Source organism: Indicator indicator, chromosome 1 (genome assembly GCF_027791375.1).
Source record: "Indicator indicator isolate 239-I01 chromosome 1, UM_Iind_1.1, whole genome shotgun sequence".
NCBI lineage: Eukaryota > Metazoa > Chordata > Aves > Piciformes > Indicatoridae > Indicator > Indicator indicator.
This window is the reverse complement of record NC_072010.1, coordinates 125,238,505-125,258,583: the sequence shown is the minus strand read 5'-3', so window position 1 is coordinate 125,258,583 and position 20,079 is coordinate 125,238,505. Positions and strand designations below refer to the sequence as shown.

Below are 20,079 nucleotides of genomic sequence, written 5' to 3'. Positions count from 1 at the left end.
CCTCTGAGATACTGCGATAAGCATGAAAATTCATCTTTGGGTATACAAATTATAGTTTTTATGTCTTTTTGCTCTACTTCAGTCTTGTGTCCCATCTTCTGGTGTAAATCTAAGCCTTTCTTTGTGCATTCCATATGTTGTCTTCCTATAATATTAGCAGGAGACTATGACACCACTGACCCTCAAATTGCACACCTCCAGTCTGCACTCAGGATTTCAGTCTCCTCAGTACTCCCCACACAGTGCAACGAAATTAATCTTTAATAATTTAATTGTATATTTAAGTGTACATATATGTGCAGAGGAGGAGAGTGAGGATAGCTAGGAAGTGAATTAGTAACTAAATTGAGCAATCCCTGAAGAAATTTTGAATAAGCATAGATCAAAACCTATTTCAACTCTGTGACCTTATCTTGAAAAGTGTACTAGCATTTTCTTTACCTCAGCGCATTTGAGGTATCCAAAAGGCTGCACAGAGATCAAACAGAGTGAAGCATCACTCAATAAAAGTTACTCTCAGTGGGATATTTGGGTTATAAGGTGTTCTTACAATCATTTCTAATTTTATTGAATTCCTTTATAAAGATGTTCACTCCTTCAGTGACTGGAAAAGTGTAGTGGAATTTTGAAGATCAGATTCTTTAGATTAAAATGTAGGCATTTCTATTTCATTCCCCCCCTCCCCCATTGGTAGATTTTTTGAACATGTTCAGAAAAAAAAAATCACTTATTAAAAGTAGCTCAGTTTTTTATGTAACTCAAGCATGACCATGTGCTGTACAATTAAAGAATAGAGAATAAGAAATGTCTTACAATGTTTATGTGGTGGAATCATCCCTAGTGCCTACAGGCACTAGGAAGAAAGAAACATCTTCATCTTTAAACAGACATGTGAGTGCTAGGCTTAATTGAAAGCATAGATTATCGTACTTAGTTTTGTTTCTTTTCAGATGCATTGGCTTTTATGGGAAAAAAAAATCTTCCTTTTCTGAAAAACAAACAAACAAATGAAAAACAGACTGGGAGGGGGGATATTGCTACCTTCCAATATGATGCTATAATTCTTAGCCTGTCTTGTGTTCTAGGCTTCTTTGGATGATATATCCTGTAAAGATCAATGTAATGACTAAGAAAGGACAGACTAATGTCTCATCAAAACTGGTTACAGGTCAGGTAAGGGATCCCTCTAGGCCACAGAAGAGAATGAATCATGAAATTCAATGTATTCAAAGCTAAGTGGTAGGATTCTGACAGAATTATAATTTTTGCTCTGGGAACCATTTTTAAGGAAAATTTAAGATTTAGGGCAGATGAATCAGACAGAGTCACAGAATACCTTTGATTGGAAGAGACCTTCAAGATCATGCAGTCCAATCTTTGACCCAGCACTGAAGGGTCAACACTAAACCATGTCCCTAAGCACCAGGTCCACACGCTGCTTGAACACCCCCAGGGATGGGGACTCCAGCACTGCCCTGGGCAGAACATTCCAATGTTTGACAACCCTTTCAGTGAAGGAATATTTTCTAATATCGAGCCTGAACCTCCCCTGGTATAGCTTGCCTCCGTTTCCTCTAGTCCTGACTCTTGCCACCAAAGAGAAGAGACTGCCCCCTCCTTGCTCTAACCCCCCTGAAAACAATTAAAACACAGGGATTTTGTTGTTGCTGCTTTTTGATGGAGTAATCTGTGTTGCACAGCACAAAGAAAAATTACAGCAATAACAAAAAGGTCCTCCAGCCTTATTTGAAATTTATGTCTTGATGCCAGTTTTATCTATCAATTTTATCAGAGTTTAGTCACTTGAATTTATATCTGAAGAAATTTACTCTGTGTGGGGATATCTCTGTTTCTTTCCTTGAATTCTTTCTCTCTGTATTTAGTTACCACTGCTTTCCTAGTAAATATTGTCCCTTCTGCCAGCCAAATTGTTGCATCATTGAAGAAGAATCTTCTCTTCAGCCTCTTATGATTAGCAAGAAATATAGGAAGGTTATGAGTGCAAAGTGGGTGGCTATATTGCTGGAAAAGTGCAGCACATACCACACAAGTATCATACAAATGCTGGTTGCATAGGTTAAACAGCCAGGAAAAAGTGTGAAGTTGAACACCACTGTGTTGAATTCTTCCTGCCCTGAGAAATCTCAGTAAGCATTCAGTATGCACTTCACCTGTCTGGCATGCAAACTTCTAACTACAGAGACAGTGCAAAATTCTTCTTAAAATATATATATAGATTTATTTTCTGTTCAGTGGAATTCATAAGGCTGGTGTTTTCAGTGAGTGTCTGTTATATTACATAGCTGTGGAGGTGAAGAGCAGTTGAAATACACCTTTTGAAGTTGGTTTGACCCAATCTGTGGAATTTCATTTTGATGTTCAGCTGCTTTTGGCTGCTAGGGCAAATCTGAGCTGTCTGATCTCACCATGAATCCCAATGGCACTGCAGAAAAAAGCAGTTCCACAATCAAATAAACATTCTGTGTCTGTTCATTAAATGAAAGATTTATTTTATAATATATAATAAGAAATGTCTTTCAAGTAAGAACATTTTTTTTTCTGATGGAAAATATTTTCAGCATTTCATTCCAAAGTGTTTCTATAGTATTCATTATGTCAGGATGCAAAAATGTATCTCAATATAAGAATCCATTTTATTGCTTTATCTAACAAGTCTTGAGTTTGTTTTGGATGTACTTGAGGATGTAGCATAAGGAGGGAAAGGGAAATGCTCTGATGTTTTGTTTTCACCTTTAAAACTCATCAGCATGTTTACCTGACCCACAGAAGTGCCTGAGGAAGCTTTTTATCTTCTCCTTGTGTTCCTAACTCCATTAAATCCATTCTGTGTCTTTAGGTTTGCTTCAACCAAAACATTCATGCTAAGCTTTAAAGCACTCTTTGGTGAAAAGAGAAAAGTTTCCTTCTGAAACTCAAATGGTAATGATTTTCATTTCCTTTGCCTAATGAGATTAAAGTGCTGAACTACTGGATTACTCTGGTGACCTCTTCCTTTTTGGTAAGCTGTCTCCAGTGTGGTAAACATGCAGCATATGGGAGCAGAGGAAATGTCAAACTGGGGAGCAAAGATTTGCAAAATTTAATATCTTTCAGAAGCTTTAGCTTCTAGACTTAATATAGCCAAAATAAACCCCAAACAAAACACACAAAAAAACCCCACCCCACCCCCCCCCAAAAAAAAAAGAAGGAAAATGCCAGATGCTATCATAATATGAGTCCTTCTAAAACAGAAAAAAAAAAGTGTACCAACAGATTTATAATGACTTTTTGTAATCCATGGAGTGCAGATTTACTGTAGTTAATATTTTCTTTTTAAAGTTCAGTTATTATTGTTACTTCTTGCTAAGTCCTTCACGAGGTTGCTACTGGCTTTAAACTGCTGTGTTTTGCACTTGGTAACATCTGCAGGAAAAGAGCACATATTAGAAAAACTTCTTAAATTAAAAGTTAGCTTCTGTCTCCTAAGCAAATGCTTCCTTTAGCAGCTTGATGATAAATTATCCTAGTGCTGCACATACATGGAAGCTTTTCTTGAAGCTTTGTGGAACCATACAAGGGTTTGGGGGGTTTTGTTTGTTTGTTTTGGTTGTTTTATTGCCTTTTGTTGTTGTTGTTTTATTGCCTTTTGTTGTTGTTGTTTTGGGTTTTGTTTTGATTTGGTTTCCTCTAGTCCATTATAGTCCATTTCTGGAAGTTATTAAATAGCAGTATTTTTTATATAGAAAATATTAACAAATTCCAAACTGACAATGGCCAAGCTTCTTATTTCTGCTAGTTTGTATTTTCTAATTATCATGGTACCATGGGTGCTCTTTCTGGTAGAAAGCTTCAGAGTAATGTCATGAATTGATGATTCCATTCAAATAGAAGATTTTTAAAGACTTCTTGAGATTAAAAGGAAAAGCAAAACAGAAGAGAAATATGTCCTGTTCTGAACCTTGGATGCTTGTATACATGTACACAAAGTAGTAACAGATCTGTCAACTATGGGTATTTTCTGCAACTTGTTAAGCTATGTAATCATACAACACAGAACAGACATCCCTGTTAAAAAGAACAACTCTCTTTTAGAGTAAATGTGTCCCCCACTGAGGGGACAGCTGCATGGAAGGTATGTCTTGTGTTATTTTTCCCATCTTTAATCATTATTTCCTCCTGTCAATAAAGATCCTAGTCTGATCTAGCCTGCAGAAAAAAACCTTTCCTCTCCCAATGCAGTGGTGTTCACTGCCAGGCCACACATTGGTGCCATGCCAGCCCTAACCAGCCCATAAAGCAGCTGTCCTTCCAGACCTCTCTGCCCACAGTGTCTCCATCTGTCCTTCCAGGCTCAGCCTTTGGGTCCACCCCTGCTGTACTCACCTGCATGAGAATATTTGTGGGAGGAAGATATATTGTCTCCTCAAGTGTTTAAAATATTTCTGGAGTGTCTCAAAACCACTGAATATTAACAAAGCTTTAATTGACAGATTGCTGGTGGCACTGCATGTTTGTATTATTTATTGATATAAATGTTGGTGTCATATATCTGCCCAGTAACTGTAAGTAATGCATTCTTTTGCATGCAAATGAAGACACATTTAATCAAACTGAAGTAGTGATGTGCACTGAAGATTATTTTAAAATTAACTTTGTCATCTGAGTAAATAAAAAGCTTCCTAAAAGTACTTTATGCTTGTAAATATTATACTGCATTTTATCTTCTGCCTCATTGCAGGTATAGATACAAATGTCTGTCTGACAAATATAGGGCTTTAAAGAAATCTGTGTCTATAATCCAAGTCTAGCAGGACTACCTGCACACAATAGAATCATAGAATCATAGAACATTAGAGGTTGGAAGGGACCTCCAGGCATCATTGAGTCCAACCCCCCTGCTAAAGTAGGATCAGTTAAGGTAGTCTGCACAGGAATGCATCCAGGTGGGTTTGGAAAGTCTCCAGAGAAGGAGACTCCACAACCTCTCTGGGCAGCCTGTTCCAGTGCTCCATTACCCTCACTGTAAAGAAGTTTCTCCTCATGGTGAGGTGAAACTTTCTATGCTTCAGTTTGTATCCATTGTTCCTTGTCTTATTACTGTGCACCACCCAAAAGAGCCTGGCCTTCTCCACTTGACACCCACCCCTCAGATATTTATAGACGTTGATCAGATCCCCTCTCAGTCTTCTCTAGACTAAACAGCTCCAGGGCTCTCAGTCTCTCTTCATAGGGGAGATGCTCAGGTCATCAAAATCACTAGGAATTGTATACAGCTGTCCTATACTGTGACAAAGAATATTGATATGGTCAATCCAAAATCATAGTTTCAACATATTAACTGTCTCCTAGTGTTTTAAGAGTGAAAATAATATTAAAAAAAATAATAACCAGAAATATGTATTTTAAAAATATTTACTATTTTTATATATATGCAATATAGATTAGTTTTTAATATATACTTTTGCTGGCAAGCTCGTAGCCTACATATGCTTAATAAGTATTCCATTAAAACTTTTAATCTTTGAAACTTTTTTACTTTAAATGAGCCTTTGATTTAAAGTCTGTTTGAAATAATGTTTGTCTGTGTCTCAGCTCTTCTGCAGCACTCACTGCTGTCCTCTTCATTTCTGCACATTCCTAGACACGTAGCCATGACAATGCAGTTTAAGAAATTTCCACTTGTGAAATCAGAGACACAAGGTGTTTGCACTCTTTTATGCATGTCATTATTTGACTAATTTTGACAAGCCCTATAAGAAAAGGTTGAGGGAGCTGGGGTTGTTTAGCCTGGAGAAGGGGAGGCTCAGGGGAGACCTTATTGCTCTCTACAACTACCTAAAAGGAGCTTGTAGCCAGGAGGGGGTTGGTCTCTTTTCCCAGGCAACCAGCAATAGAACAAGAGGACACAGTCTCAAGCTGTGCCAGGAGAAGTTTAGGCTGGAGGTGAGGAGAAAGTTCTTCACAGTATGAGTAATTGGCCAGTGGAATGTGCTGCCCAGGGAAGTGGTGGAGTCACTGTCCCTGAAGGTGTTCAAAAAATGATTGGATGTGGCACTTGGAGCCATGGTTCAGGAGTTGTTAGGTATTGGGCAATAGGTTGGACTTGAGGATCTCTGAGTTATTTTCCAACCTGCTTGATTCTGTGATCCTCTTGTATGATGAATATATCTGCTGAATTTTCTCATATTTGCTCCAAGTGGAGAGTCACACAGTTCAGCTGACATCCAGCAACTTCTTTCTGATATTCAGCAGTTGTGTTCTTTATAGGAAAAATGCTTAAAGGTATAGAGTGCAGCTGCTGCTCAAGTGCAGCATTAAGAAATCCTTGTTCTTCCTTGTAATCTCCAAAATGAAGCTACTGGAAAACAGAATGTATTTTCAGAATCAGTTTCAATAGTCAGAGATTATGGAAGAGATTAAATAATTTGCCATCTGCTCTACAGCATGATACACAGTACAGCCCAGGGATTCTCTTTTCTTGGAATTCTCCTTCCCTCAAAACATCCTTATGTGGGCTTCTTCAAATGTTAGAAATTAGTGTAACATGGTAGTTTCTCTTCAGGTCTCTTGCAATGTTTCAGACATTTGCAATTCCAGAGGGAAATCTTTCATTTCCTCACATAGTAATGCAGACATTCTGTATCTAAGTCATATGATGAACAACAGAAATCGTATGGCAATGACACTGAGCAGAAGAGAAGTAAATCATAGTGTGTTTGGGGAGCAGGGAGGAAAGACACTTGTATTCTGGAGGTCCCAAAAGAACTGCAGATACTCTTGTAAGATTATCTCTACAGAAGAAGCAGAGGATGTAGAACTGTCCTCAAACAAAGGTATATAGTAAATAGAAGAAACAAGAAACACTTCAGCCTGGTCTAGTTGAGGATGTCTCTGGTGACCGCGGGGAAGTCAGACTAGATGACCTTGGGAGGTCCCTTCCAGCCTGGACCCTTCTCTGATTCTATGATTCCAGATGGGCACTGATCATTATTGCAGTTTAATATCAGTTTTTGGAAATCAATCTAGTGAACAAACTTGTGTTTTGTGGCTGTTGATTGCATTGTGCTACAAGTGTAAATGTACAAGTGGTCTCTGAGTGAAAATGAATAACTGAAAGAAAGTAGCAGCCAGAAGCACAGAAAGATTAGGGACCTGTGTTTTGATTTTGGCTCAGATAGATTTCTTTTTGTGCATGGCAGCCCTGTAAGAGCCATGGTTTTGATTTGTGGTTAAAATGGTGTTGATAACACACAATTTTCCCCGTTCTGCTCCCCAAAGCCAGTAGTTCTGGGGGTGAGGGGCAACTGATTGGGAGGGAAAACAGCTGGGATGACTGATTGGAATTGACCAAAGGGATAATGCAGAACAAATAACATCATGCTCAGCAATAAAAATGGAGATTTTGTCTTTCTATTGCTCAGACACTAGCTGGGCATTGGTGTGCTTGTGGAAGGTGTTAAGTGCCTTTGCATCAATTGTTTTCTTTCCCTCACTTCTTAAACTATCTTTATCCTGACCAATTAATTTTCTCACTTTTATTTTTTTCTATTTGAAACTCTCCCTTTTGCATGTGGGCTTAGTGATTGAGAAGCTGTCTGGGTGCTTGGCTTTTGGCTGGGGTCAACCCACTGTAACCTGATAGGTTACTATGAGCTAGGCTACCTTTAAATGTTTGTTTACTAAGCCTCTTATTTTATATGACATGGTGAACCAGAAAATAAGGGTCTGAAAGATACAAGAAGGACTGAATGAGCATCAGAGGAGAATTCTTGGCTTAGAATAAGAACTTGTAAGTTCAGCATTTATTCTTCCTTTGGTTACTCTGCCTTGCATAGTAGATTTGTTCTATTTTTGCACTAAAAAAAAAAAAATCATAGTTTATTTTTTTTTCTCCAATAGTGATAATTAAAGGGTTGGTATTAATTCAGCAAAAATGCTGTTTAATTTGTCTTGTTTTAGGTAAAAGGGAGAATGACATAAAAACTTCCCACCACTGAGACATGAAGGTATTTTCACACTTATTTTTCCTCTAAATAGTTCAGTACTTGAGCCTATGTGCTCTGTTTCATGTTAGTGCATTATTCTGTAGCCAACAAATATAAACATACAAAGAAATACATAGAGGATCTTATCAATGCATATCAATATCTAAAGGATGGAGGTCATGAGGATGGGGCTGGGCTCTTCTCAGTAGGGGACAGGAATAAGACAAGAGGCAATGGGTGCAAACTAGAACACAGGAGGTTTCACTTGAATGTAAGGAGAAATGTCTTTCCTTTGAGAATGATGATGCACTGGAAAAGGCTGCCAGAGAGGTTGTGGTTTCCTCCTCTGGAGGCTTTCAAAACCCACCTGGACACATCCCTGTGCAACCTAATCTAGGCAGACCTGCGTTAGCAGGATGCTTGGGCTACATGATCTCGACAGGTCCCTTCCAATCCCCACCATTCTAGGACTCTATAATTTTCAATTAATGTAGGTCAAACCATAGCTGTCTTTTGCTATTCCTCTCCTTTCTGTGGCTTAGTGCATTTGCCAAGATTCTTCCACTACCAAATCTGCCACTTTTAAAAATTCTCTCATGTGAAACTGGGACAATTGCAATTTTTAGGAGGAAACTTCTTTAATAGATGATGGTGTCTAAAATACTTTCTTCCCTCTCTCTTAAATATCCTCCAACATTTTCTTTTTTCCTTACTGGCACCCTCTCATACTAACTACTGCACAGTTTTAGACTGAGGATGAAATATGCAATATTTTAGCCTACAACAGAATTTTTGCAAGTTTTCAAGAAAAGGAAAAACAGGCATTTCAAAATGAAAATGTGCATGTCATGATGGGTAGAGAAAGTGAACAAAAAATATTGTAGCAGTGCAGCTAAGATTTTTGAGTATGGTGGAGAAACATGGGGCATAATCTGTCGAGAAATCAAATTTAACTATCCTTTAACTGTCTGCTCACAAAACAACTTTTAAAAGTTTGCCAAGAGATGCCTAAGACACAAGATTGCTTTCTTTAAAACAATTTTCTCAACAATATTTTTCCATCAAAAGCCCAGCCTCTTCTGGATTGTATCTTTTTACTCTGGGTTTTTTGTGGGGTTTTTTGGCTGTTGTTTTTTTTCTATGTTTGGTGTTTTGTTGTTTGTTCTTTGGTTTTTTTTTTTTTTTATTGCTTCGACTAGCTAGCATAAAAAAAAAATCAAGACTTTATTCTCTATAGCACACTCATTACAGTGCCTGAGCCAATTAGCTCTAAGCAACCCATCACACAGTATTCTAGTGTGTGTTCTCATTATGAAGAAATGTGAAGATTGTCTATTTTTGGTCTGTGTATCCTTTTATTTGGTGTAAAATTGAACTCAACAGGAATGAAGAAGCAGAGCTTAGAAATGCAACACACCATGGTGATAAGGAAGAGAATATGCTCAGCTCTATTCTTAGACAACTTAGATTTTGTAATTACAAAAGAATACCGGTACAAAATTGGAAGCATGAAAAAGAAATATGGTTGTATCATTATGGCTAATGCTTTTGAATGGCCAAGTCAAGTATATTTTATACATTATTAAAAGTCTTTCTACACTAAGCCTCCAATTACAGATTTGCAGATTGCTATGGTGCGCTTCTGTTTGAGAGCACATTTTCATTTTGAAATGCCTGTTTTTCCTTTCCTTGAAAACTTGCAAAAATTCTGTTGTAGGCTGAAATATTGCATATTTCATCCTCAGTCTAAAATCGTGCAGTAGTTAGTATGAGGGGATGCCAGTAAGGAAAAAAGAAAACGTTGGAGGATATTTGAGAGAGAGGGAAGAAAGTATTTTAGACACCATCATCTATTAAAGAAGTTTCCTCCTAAAAATTGCAATTGTCCCAGTTTCACATGAGAGAATTTTTAAAAGTGGCAGATTTGGTAGTGGAGGAATCTTGGCAAATGCACTAAGCCACAGAAAGGAGAGGAATAGCAACAGAAAGCTATGGTTTGACCTACATTAATTGAAAATTATAGAGTCCTAGAATGGTGGGGATTGGAACTGTGGTCAGAAGTCAGGCAGCTGGGCTGGGCCATGGCAGTCAGTGCTGTGGTTTGTATCCCTTGCTGTATGTACTACTCCAGCAGTGTTATTGTTCTCCTTGATTGTCACTATATCTTTGTGCTGTTCTATCAAGATTTCCTTATCTCAGCCCACAGGGTTTTGCCTTTTTCTCCCAGTTTTCCTTCCAATCCCATTGAGGGGGAGAGGAGGAGCAGTTGTGTGAGTGGCTGCATGGCTGGACCTGAACCACAACAGGAGAACTGTTTTCAGCCATAGGGCCTAAATTGTTTAGATGTCTGCAATTCATATTTCCACCAATATATTGGACACTGGAAGACTTCTATTAACTCTGAAACTTATACATTGAAATGAAGCTTTTGAGTGAAGCCAGGCAATGGACCCATGAGCTTTATTTATTTTTTCCCTCCTTTTCAGCATTGAGTTTAGCCTTGAGAATGATGCACATGATTCTGAAAAATGAAGGGAAAGACCTTCTCCATAACATTAAATATTCTGTGTACTGGGTCCTATCAACAGGTACAGCCTGCAAGAAGCTTGTTTATCTCATTATTAGGACAGTGTGGTTTGTTTCACACCCTGAAATCACTCAAGGAAATAACTGAGAGAATGATATTCATCCTGGACCCTGTATTGTGCTATTATGAGCAGCCAGAACTGGCAGCATATTAAAATATAGATCCAGACTACAACTGTTCCTTTGAAGGCAATTCTGAAATTTCAAAGGTGTTGAATTATTCAAGTATTCAATTTCTAAAATAAAATAAAATAAAAGATGATTGAATGCTTGATGATGTGATGATAGAAAAACATTGAAGAGTCAAGTGTAAGTTGTTTTTTCCCCACAGTTGTTTTGAACCAGAATAAATGTAGATGTTGACTGTGTGTCTGTAGCAGTTATTACTAAGGAGGGAAGCACTAGATATTTTCTTTGGTCAATGTCCTACTTATACACAAAGAAAAGGAAGAAAATCCAGTCAGAATAGAAATGGACCACAGTCAAGAGTACAAAACTGAATAGAAATCCTTCAATGTATTTAATAGTAGCAAGTCTGAAAGCACATTAAGCCCTTGCTCTCTTCTGTCCCTGTTTATGAAGGCAGTAACACAAGTGTTTATCATGCAAATATGGTAACAATTTTAAAGTGCCAGTGACAACAGAAAAAATCTAAGTATTTCTCTGAATGTAAAAGGCATCATGAATATAATCAATCTTTGAGTGTTTCAAAATATATCATTACATGCCTCGAGGAATTTGGAAATCAGGATTTTAATTAGGTTTCTGATGCATCCAAGTTTTCCTAGACTGAAAAATGCGTGTGTGCCCCAGATAGCACACATAGAGTGTACAAGAAAATGTCAGCTGCAGTGCACACACACTGTCACCTCTCTGAGTGTTCTCAGTAATGCCATTTTTAAGGACATAGTCTATTTTTTGTGCTGTTATTTGGTTTTAAGCCTGGGTTTATACTCCTCAGTTGCAATGGAATAGGAGCATTTTAAGCACAGCTCGACAGTTATCTCCTGAAACGTCACTGTTACCACAAAATATCACAGAAAGGTGTCTGCATCTTATGATGGGAATGATGAACTTCTATTTTATCTGTCAAAATCACATTAGCACCTTCTCATAGATGAAGGCACATTGCCTGAGTAGTGGTGTGAAGTATTTCCTGAAAGATTTGTAAGGTATTAAAGCTTCCAGCTGTAATAAGGTTAATACAGTTCTAAGTGACTTGAGTGTCAGTGTTGGCAGAGTTTAACTGGTATAATATTTCTGTAAGCAGGAAGAGAAACACTGACATCTTCACTTCATTGAAAAACTACATTGAGAAGAGGATACAGGTTTTCTGAAGTTTATCACTGAGTGTAACTATAATACAGAGTTGTTGAGTTTGGAAAGGACCTCTGGAGCTTATCCAGTCCTGCTCCATCAGGGCCACCTTAGCAGTGGCTGTCCAGCAACATTTTTGGCTGTCTTTTGAATATGTCCAAGAATGGAGAGTCCACAACCTTGCTAGGGAACTTGTGCCAATGCTCAGTCATCCTTACAGTAAAAATGTGTTTCCTTGTGTTCAGAAACAGCCTCCTGTGATTTGGTTTGTGCCCACTGTCTCTGATCCTGTCAATGGGCACTAGTGGAAGGAGCCTGTCTCTGTCCTCTTTGCACCCTCTCTTCAGGTAATTTATATTCATTCATCAAATTCCCCCTCAGCCTTCTTTTCTCCAGGCTAAACAGTCTCAGCTCTCAGCCTGTGCTCATAGGAGAGATGCTTCAGTCCCTTAATTATCTCTGTGGCCTTTTTGATTGGACTGTCTCCAGTCTGTCCATGTCTCTCTTGTGTTGAGAGACCCAGAACTGGATGCAGTACCCTGGGTATATCCTACCCAGTGCTGAGCAGAGAGGAAGAATCACCTCCTTTGACCCATTGGCAAGACATTGACAAATGTTTGGTTTGTTTGTTTTCTTTTTTTTTGGCAAGGCCACAGTACTATTTCATCTTCAACTTGGTGTCTACCAGGATCACAAGTCTTTTCTTCCAAGTGGCTTTCCAGTTGAGTGTCCCCCAGCACATACCAGTGCATGGAGTTGTCCCCCAAAGACTTTGCAGTTCTGGTTGAACTTCTCCAGGTGCCTGTCAGCCCATTTCTCCATCCTCTTGAGGACCCTCTGAATGGCAGTATGACCTTCTGGTCAATTAGTCACTCCTTTCAAGTTTGTGTCAGTAAATTTATCAAAGGTACACTCAACTCCTTCAACCAGATCATTACTGAAGATGTTAAACAAGACTAGACCCAGTATTGATCTCTGAAGCACACCACTAGGTAAAACATAAAACGCTAACCCATAACATCATGAGCATGCTAATATTCATAGTTACTTGAGTTTAAATTCTCTTAAGCTACCTGGTGGGACATATTGACGTGGTTATTTGCAAAAAAAATGATCAAAAAGTTCAGTAAATAATTACCTTAAAACGTGATGTTGGTTGCACTTTGTGATATGAAGTCTTGATGTGAAAGTTTAGACAATTCTAGGCCTTGAGGTGTTTTTGTTTTGTGTTGCCTTTCCATGGAAACATCATCCAATTTATAAATTTGTAGTAACTGTTTCACAGAGCATTAATGCAAATACAATGCCTACATATGCAATTTATTGGTAGCATTCTCCTTAAAACTCAGCAGCTGAACTTTGATAGTTAGCTGGCAAAAATTTGGTAATGTTTTCTCTGGTTTTTCATGTGAGGCTATAGCACCTGCTAGCATGTTTGCTTAAGCCTACTAAACTACACAGCGTGATCCTCAGCACTTTTATCTGAGGAATAGCATGCTGAAATAAAGTCCAAGATAGCTGCTCTGCATCACTAATCTTTCATTCAATATGAAGGCTTGAAACAGAGTTGCTGTTATTCTGCAGTAGGTTCTCATGGATTCATCAAGCCTAATGAACTAGGATCCAGTAGAACTGAATATCCTGAGAGAGAAAACATGACTAATATTATAAACCAAAGTGTACTGACTCAATTAAGCAGTTCAAGGCAATATGACAACTTGATAATAAAGTATGAGGAAGAAGCCATTACCTGCTTACTTATGTAATGGAGTTAACACTGCTTAGAGATTCCTGTCAATTTATTTATGGCATGAGGATGTAAAACCAGAGAGAAATCAGATCAGAAACTGAATACTTTTTCAGAAATATAAAAACTGAAATGATCAAAGACCTAAATGAATCCTGAAATAAATAGAAGTTAGTTTCTGAAGTTCTGTGTGGAAGCTAATAGCATAGACTTGTCTCCATTCACTTACATTGCTGCAAGAATATTTCTATTTCTTGTTAGGGCCTTGTAAAGGTTTCTAATTTTTAGAGACTGTTTTATAGGCAAAATAGAATAGGGGCATATTATTATCTATTTATGGTCCTGAAAGTAAATACAGAAGGAGACAATCCAAAGATATACAAATTATTTCTCTGTGTGAACTCTATTCACGATGCATGTTGTTTCCAAAGTTTTCATTCTTTTTCTTGCCATCTTTCAATGTTTTATTGGCTTAGGTTATTACTTTCACAGTGATGTGGGGAGATGCTTGTGTCTTTCTTGTTTTGCTATGTATAATAAATACTGTGCTATTATGAAGGGGTGCAGAGAGACCTGGGGTAGTTTAGTCTTGAGAAGGCTGAGAAGGGATCTGATCGATGTCTATAAATATCTGAGGAGTTGGTGTCAAGTGGAGGGGACCAAGCTGTTTTCACTGGTGTGCAGTAATAAGACAAGGAACAATGGATGCAAACTTGAACACAGACGGTTTCATCTCAACATGAGGAGAAACTTCTTTACAGTGAGGGTGATGGAGCACTGGAACAGGCTGCCCAGGGGGGTTGTGGAGTCTCCTTGTCTGGAGACTTTCAAAACTTGCCTGGATGCATTCCTATGTGGACTACCCTAAGTGATCCTGCTTTTGGCAGGGGGGTTGGACTTGATCTCTGGAGGTCCCTTCCAACCCCTAACACTCTGTGATTCTGTGATTATCTAGATGTTAAATCTCAAAACTCACTAACTGGCACACTACTCTTCCAAATAAGAGATGAAAGCATTGTCCTTGTTTCAAGTGCTAATACAGCTTTATCTTGCACAGCAGCTTGAATTTTCCATTAAAGTCAGTAGTCAACCAGCTCTAGGGTGAGAGGCATTTGGTGTGACTTTAGGTTTGTGAATATATTCAGAACTGTTTGTTATATTCTAAGCTAGCTACCCGTCCAAACTATTTTAACGTTAATAAAATACGTGGCAAATTTGAAGACCAAATATTTGTGTTTCAGATATATTCATTTTAAGGTAACCCAATTTTTTTTTTGACTTACTGGATCACAGGCTTGATTAACTAGCTAGGACTGGGCACAGAGTTTTTAAATGAATCAATGTAATGTTGAATTTCCATGGCTGAAAATTCCTTAAGGAAGCCCCCAAGTTTTTCATAAGGAAGCCTTTGCAGAAAGCATCTGTTCTCCTTTTCTGTTCTCCTTTTCTTCTTTTGATAGTCTTAAATAAAAATAATACAGAAGAAGGATGAAGGTTGGGTGTGGGGATTTTTTGGTTTTGGGGTATAGTTTTGTTATTGAGGTTCAGAAAGTAAAACAAATCAAGTGTTGCTTTCTGATGAACAACTATTGTGGGACAGTATTTGTAGTGGCTGACATCATTCAACAGGTGAATGATATCAAAATTAATACAGGATTATTGCTAATCAACAGAGGAAAAAATAACTACATTAAGAATCCAAATTAATTTATAATGCACTTCTAAAAAGTCAGAAATTCCAAGATCTGCTTAACTTGTTCTTGAATATGGCAGTACTTTTTGTGGAACTATCTTTTTACTTATTTGCCCTTATTATTAAAGCAGTTTCTTCTCCTTCTTCCAATCTAACACAGACTTTCACACTTTTTGATTCAGGACACAGCTCCTTTTCCTAATGACTTCTGAGACTCAGCAATAGTTATTTTCTTTTTACAGGGGTACCCTGGAGATACTTGAATGATGCAATTCGCAGTTATGACTCGTGTAGCACACAGGCTCTGTGCTGCACTAATTTCACTCCAGTATTTTATAACTTGGTCATGCTAGAGTTTTTCACTCCAGTATTTTGTAGCTGGTCATGCTAGAGTTTCACAGAAGAAGAAAGCACAATTGCTCAGTTATCTCTGAAATTGTCCACACAACGCGGAGACAATTACATGATGTTAGCAGAGTGGAAACGCAGTTAATTTTTCAGGGATCAAAGGACTACAGCTGGTTATTGAAAATCCTTTTCTTAAAGGCAATGTGGGTTGCTGTGTGAAGCCTTTGATAATCTCTTCTCTTTTTTCCCTTCTCTTTTAGCTGATGGATGCACTGACTGGTCTGTGGATTACAAGAAATACCAAGTTCTAGTGGGAGAACCTGTTCGTATAAAATGTGCACTGTTTTATGGATACATTAGAGCTAATTACTCCCTAGCCCAAAGTGCTGGACTTAGTTTGATGTGGTACAAAAGCTCTGGACCTGGAGATTTTGAGGAACCTATAGCTTTTGACGGAACTAGAATGAGCAAAGAGGAAGACTCCATTTGGTTCCGACCAACAGTGATACAAGACAGCGGGCTCTATGCATGTGTTATAAGGTACTGCCTTTTAATCTCTTCACTTTAATGAATGAGAGATGAAATAAGCCTCTTAATAGTGAGACTTGTGCCAAAGAAAATATCTTCTGAGTGTGTCATTTTTTTTTTTGTTAATTTCTCCTCCTGGCATTCCCTTCCTTGAAGTGTTTCATGTTTAAGTAGAAATTACTATTGAATGCCTGGCACATTTTAAATGAATGTTTTTGTATAAATGTAGCTCATTTATAGCACAATCTAAAATTTATTATCTGGATGGGACTGGAAGCATACGTCATCTAGACTTGCTTTTGATTCTGGTCTCTTAAAATCACTGTCCTAGAGTAAAAAGTTTCTTTTTCACATTTAGACTTAGTTTTATCTGGATTTTATTAAATGGTTTCATTTAATTAGCTTTTTTTTTTTTTCCCCTAAAAATTATTCTTTTATGTAAAGTAGTTGCATCCAGGAAAATGGAAGGTGAAATATCAGCATTTCCACATCTGGCTTAACCACATAATAGAGTCTGGGAGCCAGATACATTCCAAAGTTATTTAACCTTCTGATAGATCAAGCTTTGTCACCATGAATTGGACTAGGTTCCACTTCCCACTTTCTAAAACAGGCATGCAGCTTCTTTCTGTGTCTTTAAAACTATTTGCACTGAGATATTGGTAACAGCCTTTTCACGGTCAAAAACATAATCTAGGCTTTTTCATATTGTCTCACAGCCTTATCCTAGATTTTCACTAGATGTGAAATTATGCAAACTGGAAATTGTACAGAGAAAGTACAGAGAAAAGTCAGTAATAATGCTTGAAAGGATTGAACTAGTTGGCTAGTGTAGTTAGTTGAGCAGATGAGGCAGTGTTCCTTCCTTCCTACAGGTCTGTACAAGTGGTCTTGATACTCATACACAATATAAAGAGATGCCTAATGTCTACTATTTTGTTGGGTTTGTTTTTTGGGGTTTTTTTTGGGTGGTGGGGAGTGGTGGTGAGCATGGCACAGGAAATGCCCTCCAGGTTGTGCATGGTGAAGGTTATTACCAGGTGATGTGTTTTGAAAGCAGTTGTTCTTGGAGCTCTTGACATCAGCTGTGTCACATCATTTGTTTAATAGCATTTTCAACATGGTTCTTCTTCTGATGAGGATGGTTTTCTTTAAAAGAAAACCACAAAAACCTACCCATTAAGCTAATTGAGGAGAATACTTAATTATGTTTAGATTTTTTTTTTCAGATAAGTAACAGTAGCCATGAAATGGAAACAGCTTTGTCAGTTATTCCATAGTGCTATTTAAAATACCATAAGTAATCTTCCATGCTTAGATAAAGGAAACATTTAGATAAAGGAAACCTTTAGATAAAGGAAACCTTAAATATCTGATATTGCACAGCCAGTATAGATAAATGCTCAATTTAGATAATTGAACATAACTTCAAAGTATGTTTATTATGTCAACCTGTTATCATTCTTTTTCTAATTGCATTACTTTTTATACTGGGAGTAGGTGAGGACATGTTCTGATCTGCTTTGAACTATATACCATTTTCTTAGCATACACTTAATTTCTATTTTTCAGTACTTATTTAGATTTATGATAGATTTTAAAAATACAGCACTAATTGGTTTGTGATGCTGAATACTCTTAGGAGCTGCTACAAAGCCTTTCACCATAAGGACACCCACTGGAAATACTTGTTAAAGGGTTGGTACTAAGAGTCTGTGCTTGTTATAACAGTGTTCCAGCTTTGGATTTGTTGGATGGAATCTTTTAAACGTATGATCAAGTTGGTTATTTGTAGAAGAAAATAACCCTTATTTCAATATAAGAGGAATATATTCTTTTATGCCTGTTTTGTACCTACAGTCAAAGATGACTTTTAAATACTTTTGAATGCCCATTTAGGATCAAGTTTGAAACTTCATACTTTCTGTTGACAAGCTAAACATATATTTGATATTTTAATCTGGAATAAAGAACATTAATTAGTCAGCAATATAATGGTTCACTTTTTCCTCTCGTTCTTTCAGATTCTTACAGGACTCAGTGATTATCAGAGAAAAAAAATAAAGATGTAAGAGGCTGAATTGATGCCATCTGGCAAAATTATGTACTCTCTCTGTACTTCCAAATTTATTACTACAGAAATATCCAGAAAAACCTCTCACAGCAAATAGCTGCCTACTGCTCTTTACTGCTCTTCAGTCTCATCACTGAAATCACAACACTCAAAGCCTCTGTCAATTTATGCTTAGATACTGGTGAAACACTAAAGAATCTGTAGAAAGATTAGCAAACAAGAACTGTAATTTCTTTCAAGGAGCAAAGTGAAGATTGCAGGGATGGGATTCAGGATTTTTTTATTTGATTTTTTTCATAAACTGGAAGTGTTTTTTTAATTTATTTTAATAAGGGCTTTAAATGCTTTTAGAATAATGTTTATCAGCTATTTGATTTTTGAAGATCTAAGTGAAAAGCTCAGTTAAGAGCCTTAAAATTACCCAGTTGTAAACATGTTCATTGTGACGCTTGCAATAACTTCAGTGGGAGAGCACAGAGATATTCCTGTCAGGTAATGAGGGCAGGCAATAAAGGGTAAAAAAGAACCATTCTCTATAAATATCTCTGCCTAGGTTTTATTTCAAAGTTAATTGAAGGGGTGGAACAGCCCAACACTTAGTATTTTCTTTGCTGAGAAACCTTTTCTTCACAGTTCTGTAACTTTGCTATCTGTGCCAACAGTAAGGAAGAGAAATACAGCTGTGGTATGGGATGTGTAGAGAACAACATGCTGGAATAGACTGCTTGGCACTAAATGCAAAACACGGAAAGGATAGTTATGGACCAAACTAATTTCCACAGTAACTGCTTTATAGTAGAGTTTCACTGAGTAGAAACATTCACATTTCAGTGAAACTAACCTAGGGATAGTAGTGATGGCTGGCTCTTTTTCCTTTAGAAAAATAAGAAGCTAACATCATCCTTATTCACTACTGCTCACACTGTTCTCACCTTTAATTTCTTATCCCTGCTTTTCTTCTCATGGGAATCTGTCTGCCAGAAAGGAACTGAGAAAATCAAGACTGAGGCTTATAATCAAGGCATTGCTGCACAGCCATAGCTGGAGAAAAGGAGATAGGTAAAAATAGCTTTCAGCTTACTATGAACTTTTCATTCCATGCCCAGAAACTTCTAGCAGATTATCTCTAATAACGGCCCATCTGAACATCATCTCAGGTCAGTGGAGCCCAAGACAAAAGCTGGACTGTGATGTATTTGTGCTGGAATGGGTTGTATGGCAAAAGATGAGATAGGTTTTTATGATGCATTCAGGCAGAGTTTTGCATTGGCATGTCATAGAATTATAGAATTGTAGAACAGTGTGAGCTGGAACCCAAGCCACTGGGCATTGCAGTTGGCCTTTTTGAACTTCAAAGAGTTCACATAGGCTCACCTGTCCAGCCTGTCAAGGTCCCTCTGCATGTCAACCCTTCCCTCTAGAGTACCAACCACACCAGTGAGCTTGTTGGCAAACTTGCCAAAGGGGTGCTCTATCCTACTATCCATGTCTCCAGCAAAGATGTTTGTAACAGTGTGAGAAATGGCACTGATCCCAATACTGATCCCTGAAGAATATCAGTCATCCCTAGTCTCCACCTGGGCATCAAACTGTTGACCACAACTCGCAACGTTCCAGCCAGCTCATTATCCATGGAGTTGTCCATTCGTCAAATCCACGTTTCTCCAATATAGAGAAAGGATGATGTGTGGGAAGTGGCAAATGCTTTGCACAAGTCCAGAGAGATGCCACCACTTGCTTTTTCCTTATCCATCCATAATTGTAACCCTGTTGTAAAAGGCCACCAAATTTGTCAGGCATG

General features: G+C 37.8%; 1 protein-coding gene across 1 annotated transcript in view; it reads left to right on the top strand.

Moving 5' to 3' along the window:
* Positions 1 to 20,079, top strand: part of IL1RAPL1 (interleukin 1 receptor accessory protein like 1) — a 638,806-nt gene that overhangs the window by 280,064 nt on the left and 338,663 nt on the right. The window contains exon 2 of the mRNA XM_054383560.1: positions 15,937 to 16,216. Within this exon, the coding sequence (XP_054239535.1) occupies positions 15,937 to 16,216 (280 nt within the window). The remainder of the gene's footprint in view (positions 1 to 15,936; positions 16,217 to 20,079) is intronic.